General features: G+C 50.3%; 1 protein-coding gene across 2 annotated transcripts in view; it reads right to left on the minus strand.

Moving 5' to 3' along the window:
• Positions 1–399: 399 nt before the first annotated feature.
• The window catches only part of Asap2 (ArfGAP with SH3 domain, ankyrin repeat and PH domain 2), a 154,634-nt gene continuing 139,124 nt past the window's right edge, over positions 400–15,909 (minus strand). Inside the window, exons 23-28 of one of the 2 annotated variants that reach the window (XM_038319568.1) lie at positions 14,089–14,223; positions 12,396–12,561; positions 6,030–6,079; positions 5,653–5,723; positions 5,167–5,289; positions 400–2,755 (exon numbers count right to left, since the gene is read on the minus strand). In XM_038319568.1, coding sequence (XP_038175496.1) covers positions 2,681–2,755; positions 5,167–5,289; positions 5,653–5,723; positions 6,030–6,079; positions 12,396–12,561; positions 14,089–14,223 — 620 coding nt within the window. In that variant the 3' untranslated portion in view covers positions 400–2,680. The remainder of the gene's footprint in view (positions 2,756–5,166; positions 5,290–5,652; positions 5,724–6,029; positions 6,080–12,395; positions 12,562–14,088; positions 14,224–15,909) is intronic. The other variant, XM_038319569.1, reaches the window with a different exon arrangement.

Genomic DNA, 15,909 nt, shown 5'->3' on the forward strand with positions numbered 1-15,909 from the left:
AATAAAATCTAAAAATAAGATAAAGAAACTTCTTCTGTCTTTTAAAAATGTACCCAGACTTAATTAATACTGATGTATCATAGAAGACTACTTGCATGCTGTACCAACCCAGAGACTTGGGGTTACTTGCTTGGAAGTCTGGGTTAGGGGCAGGCATAGGCGTGAACTGGGGACCTCGATTTCACATGACCTTGGAGTAGCAACAGCAGTGTCAAGATGAAAAGCACCCTAACCGAAGGGTCCTATCCATATGCTACCCAGCACACAGAGTTCATCTCAGAGTCAAGAGGACCTTGGAGGGCATCTGCTGGTTTTTCGCGAATGGGTTTAAAAGGATCTTATGGTTCACACCCTCTCTGCCAAGTGCCAAGAGCTAATACTTGAAAGAGGAAAACCATGTCCATTTAAAAGTACTTTATTTTTTTTCCAGTCAAATAACTGGTTAACAGGAAGTCAATTTATTAAACATGCTCTAATTATAAATCACTGCATTAGGACAATGAAAATAATCCGTTTAGGTTATACAGTATATACAGTTGCGCTGCAACTAGACCAAAGTAACCGAGTGAATGAATCGAGTATCACACATCTCAAAATAGCATTCTAGGCTGTAGTTCATCTTCACCCTCAACAGATCACACTAGTCTGCGCGCCATATTCTGTCCTCTTCCCTCCACGTCAGACCTGATGGAAAGTGGCAAAGTAAAAATGAAAATGAAGCCCGAATTCCACGGCCGACACTCAAGAAATGTAAACTTTAAATATAAATAGATATCTACAATGTTTTCCTTTCAGTTACTTCTCAATTTGCAGAGAGCAAATAACTAAGAAAGGATAATTAGGAGGGAAGTCGATTAAATTTCTCTTCTGGTAGAAAGCACTATCCGTTACCACACAATAGCACCACCAGAAAGTGGGAAAATGTTTCCTAGGCATTTAAGTACCAGTGAACCTGATAGGTTAGCTTGGGACCGGAGTTCCAATGTTGATATGCATCAACGTGATTCCTCAGAGAGCTGGCACCAGGTTACCAAAGAGGACAATACAGATGCGTGGGGTATGGGGGCACTGTAGAGAGGTACACTGTGCAAATGCATCTGTCCATCCTCTCGGGTCTACGAGAAGAGTGGCTAGAAGGGTTTAAATGACAGAAATGAACAAGTAGTGAACGTAACAAGTAGTGTTGAGAAGGGGCGGGGGAGACTGACCTTAAATACAGATCTAACGTGTTTTTACCCAGAATCTGAAAGACAGGAGGCAATCACTATGTAGCATCATAAAACATTCCAGTTTGTCCTGATTGCTTTGAGACAAAGAAAGGGAAGCTCCGTGCTCGTAAGAGCCTTGCGCAGAGTACAGACGGAGCTGCCTCAACAGCATCACTGCCTTGCTGCCAGCCTACACTTCAGTCCGTTCCTTTTGCTCGCTCCAGCTCTCGTTCACACCCTATACCCGCCTCTTTATTCCGAAAGCGTGCCAGAATTTCCCATCTCTCTACCATGACGTTTAAGCTTACAGTTATTAAATAGAGGTATGACAGACAAGTTCATGAAACAAACGAGTTTTGATTTCTATCATATACAACCTAGTCCCCCACCCCCACCCCACATATTGTAAGTTTCAAAGTTACGTGAGGCCTTACATAGTGTAACTGGGATGTCTGGGGGTACTGGGCTCCCCAGGATCTACAGATTTCTGATATGCTCTTGAATACAAACAAGTGAACAGGCTAAATTTCAACAGTGTAGCTACCATTCCTTTTGGAGAATCCTATTAAAGACAGGACACTAAGCGGAGCGGGTGTCCTTGGGGGCTGGGAGGGGAAGGCGGTGGCACACACCAGGACACAATGAGGCATCTGCCTCTCACTGTGGTCTGCAGAGTGACGGGGGACGCTGAAGGAGGCAAATCCTGAAACACCTAGGGCACACAAGCTGGTTTCAAGGGCTTTTTGCGATCCATCATCCTCAGTTTTCAACCAAATTCAGGAACTGCAATTTAAGAATACTGGTGCAGAACAGACTGCTAAAATTGCGATGTCCTAATAGCCCATCAGCAGTATGCCAGGTAAGACTGTTCACGACAACGGGTCATACACACATGCAGGAGATCGTGGCAGCTGCCGCCTTGGGCTGGGGCCGGAAAAGTACAAGGCTAACGTGTAAATTGCCAAGTTGCTTTAAACACTCTGGCTGGGATTCAGAGGGATATATGTTTTACAGGGGAATGGATGGCGTCTGTGGACACGTCAGGGCACGGCAACAGACTGAAGCAGCACAGTTCTGGCCTGCTGAACCGACAGTGCCAAAGCTAAGCAATGGCAGAACCGCGCTAAGGAAAGCTATAAGAATCCCCCAAGTTCGTCTAAGCACTTTTAGGCTTAGCTACTCCTGAAAATGCAGGATCCTGGGTCTATAGTTAAAATAGCCTTTTACCTCCTCACTCTCAGGACATTTGGCTTTTCCTAGTAAAAGTATAGCAATGTTGCATGAAAACCACAACCTATAAAAAAGAATCTGCTTGAATATAAAAACTGCCTTTGAGTTGTCACAACAAAATGGTACTATGAGACGATGGGCGGCCATACGGCAGGATCCAGGAGACTGGCTAGAGCCAGTCTTGGTACCAATGACAAAATGGAACGTCGTGATGAAAGAAAGGCCTTCTGCTCAGTAGCAACTCAGTCAGCAATAAAGTGCACGAACGAGACGGGAAAGGCTCCTTTGCGGCTGGGGTCTCCATCGATGTGGCCGATCTGAAATGAGCAAGTTTGGGTCATAAACGTTAGCGACTCAGAGGGGCAGCACATACTTGCTTGTGCAGAGGAATTTCTTCTGCCTGAGAATGACAGAAAAACAGCTAAGCCATTTCTTTTCTTTCCCTTCCCACCTGTGCTTGCCTCCTTCCACACGCCCTCAGACGGCTACAGGGAGGCAGAGAGATGTTGCCCCTGGGCCCCAGCAGGACGGAAGACACCAGGGGAGTCATCTTGGATCCACTCCCACTTCGTCCATGAATGAAGAAACTGTACTCAAAGTCATAAAACTTGGCCAAAGTAATGATGTGGCCCCATTCATATTTCATCAGGCATTTGTAGTAAGGCTTTAAAAAAATTCAGTCTGGGTAAATAGCATAAATTTTTAGGTATAATCCCATGTATAATCTCAACCGCGTTCATGATTTTAGCAAATTGTCGAACTATACTTTTTTTTTCCAGATTGCCACCGAGAACCCCAGGGTCTCGGGACAGGCAGGCTCTGTAGTCATGGTAACATTTACTTCTTTTGTGGCTGTCCGGATTTTCCACACTCTTGGAAACAGATGCTTTTCCACTGGGTTAAGCCTGGGTCAGGTTGGAATCCATCCACCACACAGGATGAAATACAGTGTGATTCCAATGCTGCTCCCTGGTGTTAGGTGTTGGTGGGTGTGTAGGTGGAGGGCGAGACCAGGTTCCTGGAGCCCAGTGCTGGACTCTGCCCAGGCCTAGCCATGCGCGGGAGTTCCTCAGCAAACAGAGAGGAAGGAGTGTGGGAGCTGAGGTGTCAAGGAAAGTGATAGGAATGGGCTTCTTCCCTTAGATGCTTCAAGAAACGTGACAGGAACGTGACAGGAACTACCAGCAGTGGTGCTGCAGGGCGGAGCCACAGACCCACCAGAGAACTTGGGGGGTAGGCTGCAGCAGGGACAGGTAGCTACAGATGGATCAGGTCAAACTCCTTGTGGCTGACAAGCAAAGTGCCTCCCCAAGTCCCAAGGGACCTTTTGAAATACTTGGTATCTGAGTTTTGTCTCCAGTGCAGGGCCCTGAGTGCCCACTGGGTGGCAGTCCGTGCCGAGCTCTTTCTATGTAAACTCCATTCCACAGGTTCATCCCTACACCCTCATCCCCAACCTACCGCCCATGTCATCCCTGCAGATCCCCATGGCATCTCGGCTGCAGTGCTGTGCACGACTTCCTTTCAGAGATGACGTCACTCAGATGTATAGATCTAAGCACCTGCTGACCACCCAGCTCTGCCTGTTAAGCAGCTGAGTCTGAACAACAGGGGCTTCTGGGAGAAGCTCAGTACCCACACTGCTCTTGTACCAGCTGGATGCTGAGCAGGGTGTAGCTTGTGTCGGGATTAAAGTGACACAGGATTCTGCCCTGAGCCCAGCTCTCTGAATGCCTCGCTCCACACATTGGCAGTGGAGGACTGCGTGTGGAATTTATGGCCACGATGCTCCCAGTTCAGGTCAAGGGTGCTCTGGAAATGGAGCTTGAGTGGCCCATCCGTTATAATAGTGAAGCGTTCACCTAAGTGACGTGGGATGTCCTTCTGAATATTGGTTGATGAATAAAGCTGTTTCAGTCAATGGCTTAGCAGAGTAAAGCTAGGTGGAAATCCAAACAAAGATACACAGAGAGAAAGAGAGACAGACAGACAGACAGAAGGCGGAGTCAAGGAGACGCCATGTAGCCAGCCAAAGGAGAAAGAAACATTACCAGTAAGCCACAGCCTCGTGGCGATTCATAGATTAACTGAAATGGGTTAATTTAATAGTTAGAGCTAGCCAGTAAGAAGCCTAAGACAGTGGCCAAACAACTGTAACTGATAATAAGCCTCAGAGTGGTTATTTCATGTATTTCATAAGTGGCTTCAGGAACAGGCCAGCGGAGGAAAAACCAGTCCAGGGGGAGGACCAGCGGGACGGAGAACACTTCCAGCTATACCCGAGGACAGATCAGGCCCACTCAGGAGGATGTCCACACAGAAGATACCAGAGGATGTGGAAGGCACCACATGCTAATCTGGCAGCAGCAGCAGACCCAGACTGCTTAGGCTGAGGGCTTCCCTTGTGCACAGGCCCCCACGGCCCCACCCTGACTTGTGCACAGCCCCCCATGGCCCCACCCTGACTTGTGCACAGCCTCCCATGGCCCCACCCTGACTTCTGCAGAGCCCCCCCCCCCGCTCCACCCTGACTTGTGCACAGGCCCCCCACAGCTCCACCCTGACTTGTGCACAGCCCCTCACACGGCTCCACCCTGACTTGTGCACAGCCCCCCATGGCCCCACCCTGACTTGTGCACAGCCCCCCATGGCCCCACCCTGACTTGTGCACAGCCCCCCATGGCCCCACCCTGACTTGTGCACAGCCCCCCACGGCTCCCCAACTCACCCACCACTCCTGATCTTCTTCTCCATCCACAATGATCACATCCCCCTCAGAGAAAGTCAGCTCATCTGGGTTGTCGGCCACGCAGTTGTAAAGCGCTTTGACTCGCTTGGGCTTGGCCTTGGTCTGTGTCAGAAGAAGAAGGGTGAGGGGCTAGTACAGGGGCCAGTGTGAGAGAAAGCCAAGGTTGTAGGTAGAGAACGAGCCTCTGTCTTCTGCTTGCCTCATGAGCCACGCACCTGGGCTAGGAAACTCACAGAGGTCAGGCAAGCCGGGATAAGCCTGGGAAATGAAACACCCGGGGTCTGGCACTCGCGGGGACTCTATTGTGGCAGTGAACAGATGGTCAAGCTGGTCAGCTCCCCAGTCAAGAAACAGCACCAGAAAAAAGTCCTCAGGCCTCCACCCAGGAGAAACAGAAAGCTTGGTTGCCTTGGAGCAATCCCAACAGGTAGAGCCAGGGACAGGATAGCAGGCTTGTTCACTTACCGCCTGTGACTTCCTAGGCATGGGTGCTGGGGGCTGCAGGGCCATGGCATTGGACAGAGGACCTGGAGTTTCTGTTCAGAGAGATCAATCCTCTGCGTTAAGGCCAAGACAAAGCAACTTTACAAGACACCCTCAGCCCCACCCCATCCATTTTAACTCCGAGACAGCAGCTGTAAGCGCCACGGAGTTGTGTCTAAAAGCAGGGCTCTCCGTGTATTTTGTGCTATCAAGAGAGAAGTCCTGTATAAGGCAGAGAACTCCCCGGCTTTAAAGTGTGAGAAACTTAAGCTTCCAGGCCCTGACCAGGGCTGACCAGCTATCTAGAAGTGCCACCCCCACCCACCCACAAACCAACCAGTTCCAAGTTAAATAACTACCAGACACTCTTGGCTGGCCTTTGTTGATCAGTGGGGTTGGCTTGTCAGTCCTAGAAGGAAGGAAATAGAGATTTATTGATCACCCAGGCTACCCTTGATAAGGGACCCCGACCTGTGCTCAAGCTGGTGCCGCTCCAGCCCCACCCTTGAAAAGGGAAAGGTCCAGAGCCAAGTGCTACATCCTGATCCTAAACCCAGCACCGCAGGGGCCCGTGTTTACGGTGGCCTGGGGCAGAAGCTGAGCGCCCATCACTGCTTCCACGCATTTGCTTACTCCAGCCCTGACTTGAGCCTCCATCATCCCGTGAAAGGGGAGGGGATGGAGCTTAATATCAGGTCTGGGTGGCTCTGCCAGGGTCTCTGCAGACATCACATCACCACAAGTCAGCGTCACGACATCACGCATTCCTCTGAACTCCATGGCCCCTGCTCTGGGAACCAACATGGCTGATGGCAGGCCCACTGAACCCTGTGTCCAGCATTTCCTCTAGCCGTGCAGTAGAGACAGACAGGAGTGGCTCTCACAGCTGGCAAAGGGGGCTCTATCTACTCAGATTCACCACTGGTGAATCTGCAGAGAAGACTTTTCACCTGTAGAAGATGGGACACTAGCTCTGCAAATTCTCTAAACAGAAAAGGGGCCAGGGTCTGGGGAGGGCTAAGAGGGCTTTATCCTCTGTTGCCTAGGGATGCTGGGGGACCTAGCAGGAAGTCAGACAAACAATTGGGCAGCGAGCCTTGGGAGGGGCTGAGGAAGTAGGGAGGCAGCCTGGGATGGCATTCTTTCCACAACAGGTCACTTCCTCTGCAGCCCCAGTGAGTCCTCTGGGTGCTGGTCTGCAGGCTCGGGATGAGAGGGAAAGAACACAACTTGGTTGTATTCTTATTTTCAAGGGGCTGAAAAACCATAAATAAAGACCCAACTTGATCCCCACTACCTCTGGGCACATGTGTCCTAGCAGACATTATGAAGCTGTGTTGCCGACAACCTACTCCGTGGTCAATGAAGGGCTCACAAGAGATGCTCAGCCAGTCTTGCCCTCAAAGGCCAGGTAAAGCAGAAAAAGGGTCACTAGTTCAAGGCTAACTTAGGCTAATACATAAAAAGTAAAAGGTCAAATTTTTGTGAGTTAGTCTCTATGACAACCATTAGCTTTGTCTGCTAATGAGGTGGGAAGGTACCATGGATGGTGTTGCCGTGCCAGCAAAATGTTACTTACAGGTGTGGTGGTTTGAATGAGAATGGCCCCCATAGGCTCATACATTTAAATACTGCTTGGTCCCCAGTTGGTGGAACTGTTTGGGAAGGATTAGGAGGTGTGGCCTTGTTGGAGGAAGTTTGTCATTATGGGTGGTGAGCTCTGAGGTTTCAAAAGCCTATGCCAGGCCCGGTTAGTGCCTCCCCCACTGTCTCTGCCTCGCCACGTGGCTCAGGATGTGAGCTCTCAGTTACTGTTCCAGGGCCACGCCTGCCTACTTGCTGCCACGTCCCCACCCTGATGACGATGAGCTCGGGCCATGAAACCATGACCCCAATGAACTCCTTCTGTAAGTTGCCATGACCACAGTGTCTCTTCACAGCAAGAAAAAAAAGGAACGAGGATATGGGCACTAAAATCTGCAAGTGCAAGAAATCTCACATGCTGCAAAACCTACCCATAGCTTGGGACTCGTGGGCATAAGCGGTGGTGACAGCCGGCCTGTGGGCCTGCTCTGGCTGTCTTCTGCTCTAAGAGAACAAATATGAAATGATAGGTTTGTATCTTGTTCAAAATGGTTAGGGGAGGAGTGGGCTTCCATTACAAAGACTATACACCATGTCTTCCCTTAAACTGGAACTCTACCAACAGTGACAGCCTGGTTCCATTCATCGAAATCTGCCTCCGATAAGTACACCCTAACATCATCTGCTTTCTCATCCCCCACCTTCTCTTTCAGTTGGACTAAAACCAGTGGGAAAACTCTTCTGCAGCCCTAGCTTGGCTCTTGTGAGCCCCGGGGAAGCGGCTGGGAGGGATGCCATGACCTGGCACTTGCCGGCTAGTACCTCTGATCTCATGTACCCTCGGGGTGCCAGGAGCCCACTGCTTCTTATCCAGAACTTCAAGACATGACCTGGCACCATAAAAAGTAGCACACAGGAGGCAGAGAATCCAAGAACATTACAAGAGGGAAGAGGAAGGGCACCCAGGGACCAGGAGAGGCACAACCCTTGGCTGTTAGCCAAGGGGCTGGGGAAGATACTTGTCACGGTGTTAACTCAGCAGCCAACCTTGCTTCAAACCACTGTTTAAGAATATCACAGTGCAAGTGTGCACTTGGAGTTCTAGCAAGATGTCTTGGCAAAGCGGTACACAAGCATTCTGATTTTCAAATGTCAGGCTGTAGCCTGGGACTGCCGCTCAGTGAGGAGCACACTCATAGCAGGCATGAAGCTCTGGGTACCACCCCCAGTATTATGAAGAAATCGGGGTGGGGAGAGAGGAATAAAGAGGGAAGAAGGTGGGAGGGGGAGAGATAGCATATAAAAAATACTTTCACTCCCCAAGCAAAAGTGAAAATTCAAACCAAATGAACAAAGACCTGAAAAGGAAAGAATGTCTAGAAATGTCAGAAAGAATTGTGATTAGCCCAGCTGACCAAGCAGGAAACGCTTACACAAGGGTAAGGGAAGTCCTAGCATAGTCCCCAGGTATACAGTAACATCCCTGTCAGGCCAAAAGCCTCTGCAAGTGGGAGATGCAGCAGGCTGTGCAATAAACAAGAGGCTCCGCCAAGAGCAAATGACAGCAGAAATCCCCAAAGCTACGTCAGGAACCGGCAAGTCCCTGGACTTCCAGCTACCCATCTCCAGTGCACTGAAGACAGCTTCCATCCCAGGGAGAGCACAGCATAGGACATCTCGCCTAGGGACACCGGGGCAGCTGGGGAGAACATCCTCAAAGCAGAGGGATTAAGCGTAAAGATTAATTTTAACGTGACTCCCAGAAATCATATACCTTTTAGGCAGACATACTGAACCTAGGTTGCCCAAGGGTGGAAAGAAAAAAACAAAACACTCAGACTATGAGATCTGTAGACAAATAGCCATACCACCTCAGGAAAACCTATTGTTAGCGCCTGGATATGAAACAGTCCCTCAGAAGGTTCCCATGTTAAATGCTCAGTTGCTGTACTTTGGGGAGGTGATGTCATTTCAATTGTACTTTAGTAGATAAAGCCTACCTGAAGATCTGAGAGTAAAGCAGCCTCTCTGGTCAGCCTTACAGACCAGGTAATGGTAACACACACCTTTAATCCCGGCAGCCACAGTAGTTGTCATAGAAACCAAGCAGGCAGAGTATGTCTTTAATCACAGTGGTGCATGCCTATAATCCCAGCCCTGAAGAAGGTTATAAAATGGAAGGAAACAGATCTCAAAAACATTCTCATTCTGAGATTCCTGGAGGCAGGATCGCTATTTCGGACTGAGGTTGAGGTAAGAGCCAGGTAAGTGGCTGGCTGCTTTGCTTTTTGGATCTTCAGGCTGAACCCAAATTTCTCTCTCTGAGTTTTTATTTAATCATGCTTCATTAAGGGGAAACAGCAACTAGGAGACAGGGCCACTAGGGGCATGTCTTTGCAGGGCCTAGCATGACTACGGCCCACTCTCCATTCCAGAGCCCTGCTTCCTGCTGCTATGAGGTCAACAGTTTGGTCCCTGCCGCTGTGACACGCTTGCCTCCCCACAGGCCAACCACAGTGCAGCCAAGTGGCCCTTGGTTGAAGTGTGAACCAAAGTAAGCCCTTCCTTCTTCACACTGCTTCTCTTGAGCCTCTGTGACAGTGGAGAAATATCACGTGCAACAGCCGAATAGAATGGCTCAGAGGTTAGGAGCTCTGACTGCTCTGTCCAAGGTTTAGAGTTCGATTCTCGGCTGTGGTATCGATGATGTAACTATGTCATCGATACATAGAAAAAAAAAAAAAGAAATATCACGTGCAACCTGGCCTGAGGGTGTGAGGTCTCACCTGAAGCAGGACAGAGGCACGCAGGGACATTTACAGGAAACGGCTTCTACCACACAGAGGCCAAACCCCAGAAGCCAGCAAGGCAAGTGCCCACCCCTCCCCCAAATCATCCAGTTCTTAAGAAATGAGATATAATAGAGCCCCTGTGAAACAAAACCCGGATGCTATAAAAGAGCTCGATTTCCTATGAGGATGGAAATGGAAAACTAAACAGACAAAATGGAGAAAACCCGTCTGGAAGTATACGTATTTTAAATGGGCACAGAAACAACACGGGGATTGAGGAAGATGGCGGAGGAATGCCCACTACTGAGGAATCCAGCTGGGGACGGTGCTCCAGGCCCCACCTCTAGGGGGCAGACTTTGGTGAAGGTATGAGAAGCTAACAACACCCCCATCACCTTTCCTCTTCAAAGGACGATGGGGAGGAGTCAGAAAGACAAACTCGTGGGGGCCTTGGGTCTGGGGGTCAACCAGGCACATGCGCCCAGATTTCACCTCTGGGATCTGGGGGAGCTGCTGGAACAGTTGTATCATTCGATAAAACCAAGATGGCACATTTAAAGGAACGGCCAATGCGGCTGACAGCTGAGAAGTAGGAGTTCTAGTAAAAGAGACAGTGGAGGGGGGGCGCTAGAGGCTGCATGTCCACGTGCTGGTGCTGGAACTCGACCTGACCCAAGCAGAGAAAGAAGGCTTAGGCCTCCAGGTCAGGTGGAGGCAGAGCCAGGAGAATGTTCACAGGAAGGAGCGACTGCAAGACTGAGAAAGGGAGTGGCAAGTGGGGGCCAGAGAGGATGAATGCAGGGCCCCGCTGCCCTGTGTCCCAACAGAACCCTCACCACACACTCAGGCCCAGCTTCCAGCACTGCTTGCGCAAATAACAGGGCAAAAGTAACACGGCCTGGCCTGTCTGGGGCGGCCTGTCCTGGGCCCAGGTCTTCAGGAAGTCACACCACTGGAAGAGATCGCATGCACGAGGGCATTGTGGTCAGCAGCCTGGCTGAAGTGTTGCTGAGGCAGCAACAGCTTCCAAGTCCACAAAGTGGGGAGCCCTCCATGACACCAGCCTTTACCAAACGATTTCCATCCTGGGGAAGGGGGCGGTGCCAGCTACAGCAAAGACAAACCACTCCACTGAGCCACCCCGCAATCCTGGTGACAGGACTCGTGAACCATGCACACAGCTAAGAGAGTGCGTCTCATAACATGAAGTGCTGGCGCCGTTTACACGAGAGAAGGCCGATATGGTGATATGAACTCCCGGGTTCCAATAGAGAGAGCTACAGACCACAGAAAGAGATGAAGGAAAGTTTGTGTACAGACATAGGTATCCTGTAGCCCTGCCCACGTCACCTCCCACCCAGACCACACACCTTAGTAGTGAATGCACAAAAAGAAGACTCAAATGAAATCTACTTTCTACTATAAAAGCGTAGAGTAAGGCTGGAGAGATGGCTCAGTGGTTAAGAGCATTGCCTGCTCTTCCAAAGGTCCTGAGTTCAATTCCCGACAACCACATGGTGGCTCACAACCATCTGTAATGGGGTCTGGTGCCCTCTTCTGGCCTGCAGGCATACACACAGACAGAATATTGTATACATAATAAATAAATAAATGTTTAAAAAAAGCGTAGAGTAAGAGATTTAGAGATGGAGGGGGCGCTGAAGAGTGGTTCAGAACACTGGCTACTCTTCCAGGACACAGGTTCGATTCTCAGCACCCACATAGTGGCTCACAACCACCTGTAGCTCCAGTTCCAGGGGCTCTGACACCCTCATCTGGCCTCTTTAGGCACCAGATATTACATGGCACAGACATACAAGCAGGCAAAACACCCATAAACATAAAATAAAATTTAAAAAAATTTAAATGCTTTCAAAAAGGTAACTGGATCCCTCTGCAGTGTGTGCATGAAGGAAAAAGCTCTTGTCTATAGGAAACATCTCAGTGACCCTGTGGAAGGACCATGCATTCAAGATAACGTTTCTAGGGAGCAAAACACAGAACCAGTGGGGGTTCAGTTTCTTAAGAACTTGACTCCAAAAATCCCAGTGTTAACGCACAAAAATCTAAATTGATTATGCAGGTTTAAGATCTAAGTTTGTAATACGCCTTCAGCTAAAAACCTCCTTGCAGAATTAACGTTAAGCCCCTAGGGAGCTGGTCAATAAGTTACACAGCACTTGGCCTCTCACCCTAGCGTGGCAGAAACACAGGAGATTTCCAGGGCTCACACAGAAATCCCAATAGGTGCAGAAATGGGGCCAAGGCCATTGGAAGCCCTCTGAATGGGAGAGGCAGTATTGGCTGCTGTGGCCAGGCACAGAGCGGCCAGGCAGGGGCAACAGTTACCCGGAAGCTGGCTTCTTCTGAGGCAGGCGGCTGGGTGGCTGGGGCGGCAGGGGTGGGGGCTTGCTCTGCGAGGCCCCGGCTTGGGAGGGCTTGCTTGGCTGGCTCATGCCTTCTAGTGCGGCTGACGTCTTAGCCACAGGCAGGGGTGGTGTGGTGGTCAGGGGATCTGTGGAGAGAAGACGGGGGAGGGAAAGAGAGTGTGAACTCCCCAGGTCACATACCTGGTCTCTCTCTGGAGACCTTTCCCTTTCTAGCATTCTTCCGGGAACACCCATGGCTGCTTCTCAGCTTGTCTCCTCTGGGAAACTGCGAAGAGCAAACCCATGAGGAATGCAAGTCTCAACTACTACTACTGAAACTTTGCTGAGGTTTCTGTGTGTTTAGCTGGAAACCTATGTTGGGGCCGGCCCTGGATTCTGTGGCCGACTGCCCCAAAACCAACAGAGTAAGCCAGAGTCTGAGTTAGGTTTAAGGCTGGCATCTGCCCTGGGGAGCCCAGAATGCTTGGGCCAGGGTTCTTGTATCTAATGACCCACCACCCAATGGAAACTGAACTCTATATACCCCACTGGCCTCTAGGGGGCGGGGTAAGCTCTGAGGACAAACTGACAATCGTGGCATGGGGTCCCCAGTCTGAGGGGAGAGGTGACAGTGTCTACTCTCTGTATTGTCTAGATGACAGGCTGTGGCTCAGAGGCAAGCTGACTCCGCCAGAGTGGGCAGAGCCGTTTAAAAAAACCAAAACCAACAGAGTGAGGTCATGTGTCTGGGCCTTCCCTCACCCCACCCATCTCAAAAATAACAGAGTGCCAGGCCCTTGTCCATGGCCTGCCTCGAGATGGAAGCAAATGTATATGGAACGAGAAGGAGGGGGGAAATAAAGAAAGGATCTAGTTCATGGTCCCTGTCCCTCTCTCTTCCCTTTTCCGTTTTAACAGGAACACTCAGGAGCACCATATTGAGAGGCAGAAGGGAAGGCAGTTGTGAGCCCTCTTAATGCTTGACCTGAGGATACTGCAGCTGGACCCTGCCCCAGATTCTCTGCAGCGTTTCCTGGACACACGCTGCTGCTGCAGCTGCTAACACAGTCTCTCTTGGCAATCCCTATGGAAGGGCTAGGGCACTTTCTGTTTAAACCGCAGGCACCGCGGCCTACGAAGAGCTCCAGTGCCCCAGAAGCAACAGATTCAGAGATGCTGAATTTCCCGCTCCTTAGGCCAAGGCAGGGGGCAGGGAACAGACAAGGCTGGTGTCACTCACGCAGTGGAAAAAACGTTTGTCTCTGCAGCAGGAGAAAGGCCCTTTCCCACTGCCTGGCTCCCTGCGTGGGGAATTGCCAACTATATACTAGCATGAAAAGAACCTCATGCCAGATCATGACTGAAATGACCACCCCCAAATCACTTTACAGCTAAAGGAACTGGAAGGATGTTGTGTGGAGAGTGAGAGAATGTTGTTAAATGCTGGCGAGACAGAGAAAAGAGTGAGCCATGTTGGAAGTGGGGTGAGGGAACAGATGGGGGCTTGAGGTAGAGACTGCAAGGATTGGGGCCACACGGGCAACATCTGGTATGTATCTGTGGGCAGCCCACAGCGGTCTCCCCCAAGTGGCTGCCAACAGTGGCCCCTGTTTTCCAGATTCATAAGGCCCACAGGCAAGAAAGGAAAAAGGAGGAGGAAAAAAAAAACGTACTGGTAGATGTCACTCGCAGAGGGGGCAGCGGTGGGTGGACAGCTGGCAGATCTGACGAAGATCGCTGCCTGCTGACACCGTCCACACCTACAGAGTTTGTCTTCCACAGGGTGTTAGCCGAGGTGGCTGCCTGAACTAAACCCACACGCATACACACACGCACACACAGGCACACGCACACACACAGAACAAAAACAGAAACAAAACACTTCGTTATTGATCCTCTCTCTCGTAAAATGGTCAACATGAGCCTTCTAGAACAGCAACAGAACCCTGAGGATTTACTCTTTTCCCTAGTAGGGAAAGGGAGACGCACCCAGAAATCCTAACAACAATAATAAAACAATAAGCCGCTCCAGGACGTCCTCACAGGTGGCCTTTTTGATCTGATGGCGAGCTTTTAAAATGCCACGGTTCAGAGGAGGAAATAAATAGCCATAAATCTACTGAGCACTGCACTCAGGGCCTCTGGAACGCCTGGAACCTAGCACGTATGATCCGGTAGTTTCAGGTGACCTCAAAGTGATAGCACTTCCCTGGTCATGGTCTTTCTGTGTGCCACTTACTCAGATGCACTGGGGTGGCTAAGGTAGAGTCGGGCATGGCAGGCAGAGAGGAGATATGCCCTCCCAGGCCAGCCCCAGGGCTGGCAGGCAGCCTTTACACTTGCCCTGTGGCGAGGAAGTTCTGTGCCCCGCTGTGGCATACAGGGCAGCATTAACTACATTCTCCATCCCAGGGTGTGAGAATACCATCTTCATGCCAAATATGGACCCTAGGGCCAGGAAGATGTGGGATAAGGGCGCAATTTCCTTAATGTGAAAAAAAATAAAGCTAAATATAAAATGGCCAAAAAAAGTGGAAAAAGCAATCCCTCCGATTCCAGGACTGCAAGAAACCAAAAAGGAGCTGAGCCATCCTCTCCTACCATCCAACAGAGTGAAAGAAGTCTCTCCTGCCACAGAGCCAGCACAAGCTGCTCCTGGGAATGCAGATACCCAGTCTCTGTGACACTCGGCCTTTCAGAATCAACACTCATCTCTGGGATAAAGAACCAGTAAGATGTCTGTAAGGACCTGCACTTCCCTGGACAGCCTGTAGGAGGCGACAGGGAGTGTTCATAGTGTCCAGGAGAAATCAAAGATGGGGGTGCCGGTGGGAGCAGGGAGTACAGGGTCTGCTTTTCGTGCTTTTGCTCCTCGGTGACTCACTAGGCTCCTGGAGTGTTAAGGCAGGGCAGTGACATGTGGTCTGTCCAGTTGCTCAATACCCAGTACCACCCCACACGGCCCACCCCTTCCTCGCCACCGGCTGCAGCAAGGGAACATTTGCAGTGTTTTTATGCATGGCAGCCACAGCTCAGTGGCAGCAAGTAGAAACTACGAGTCTTTCCAGGGAAGCCCCTCCTTGACCTTGGAGGCCCTGAAGACCACCTAAGACTGGCAGCCTGGCAGAGCTGGGCTGGCCATTTCAAGAAGCAGAGTGGCTCGGTGCTCTTCACTATCAGACAAACGCTTTTGTGTTTCCGTATTTGCAAAAAAAGCAAGCAAACACACAGGCAAAAAAAAAAAAGTCACCTGTTGAGTGGACCTGCTATGTTCAGGGGTAGGTTCCTGAGCTGCTCACACTTAAGACAACAGGAAGGCTCAAACACTTGTGGTTCTTACAACTAGGCTGAGCACTGTCCCCCAAGTTACTACTTTTTACTTCTTCATTTCAAAGGTATGCTAGACACACAAAGTCATCATATGTCTTAAGCTAGCCCCGAGGAAGAAGAAACGGAATAATCAGGACACCGGGAGGGGACCAAGAGGGGAACGG

This window comes from Arvicola amphibius, chromosome 2 (assembly GCF_903992535.2).
Source record: "Arvicola amphibius chromosome 2, mArvAmp1.2, whole genome shotgun sequence".
NCBI lineage: Eukaryota > Metazoa > Chordata > Mammalia > Rodentia > Cricetidae > Arvicola > Arvicola amphibius.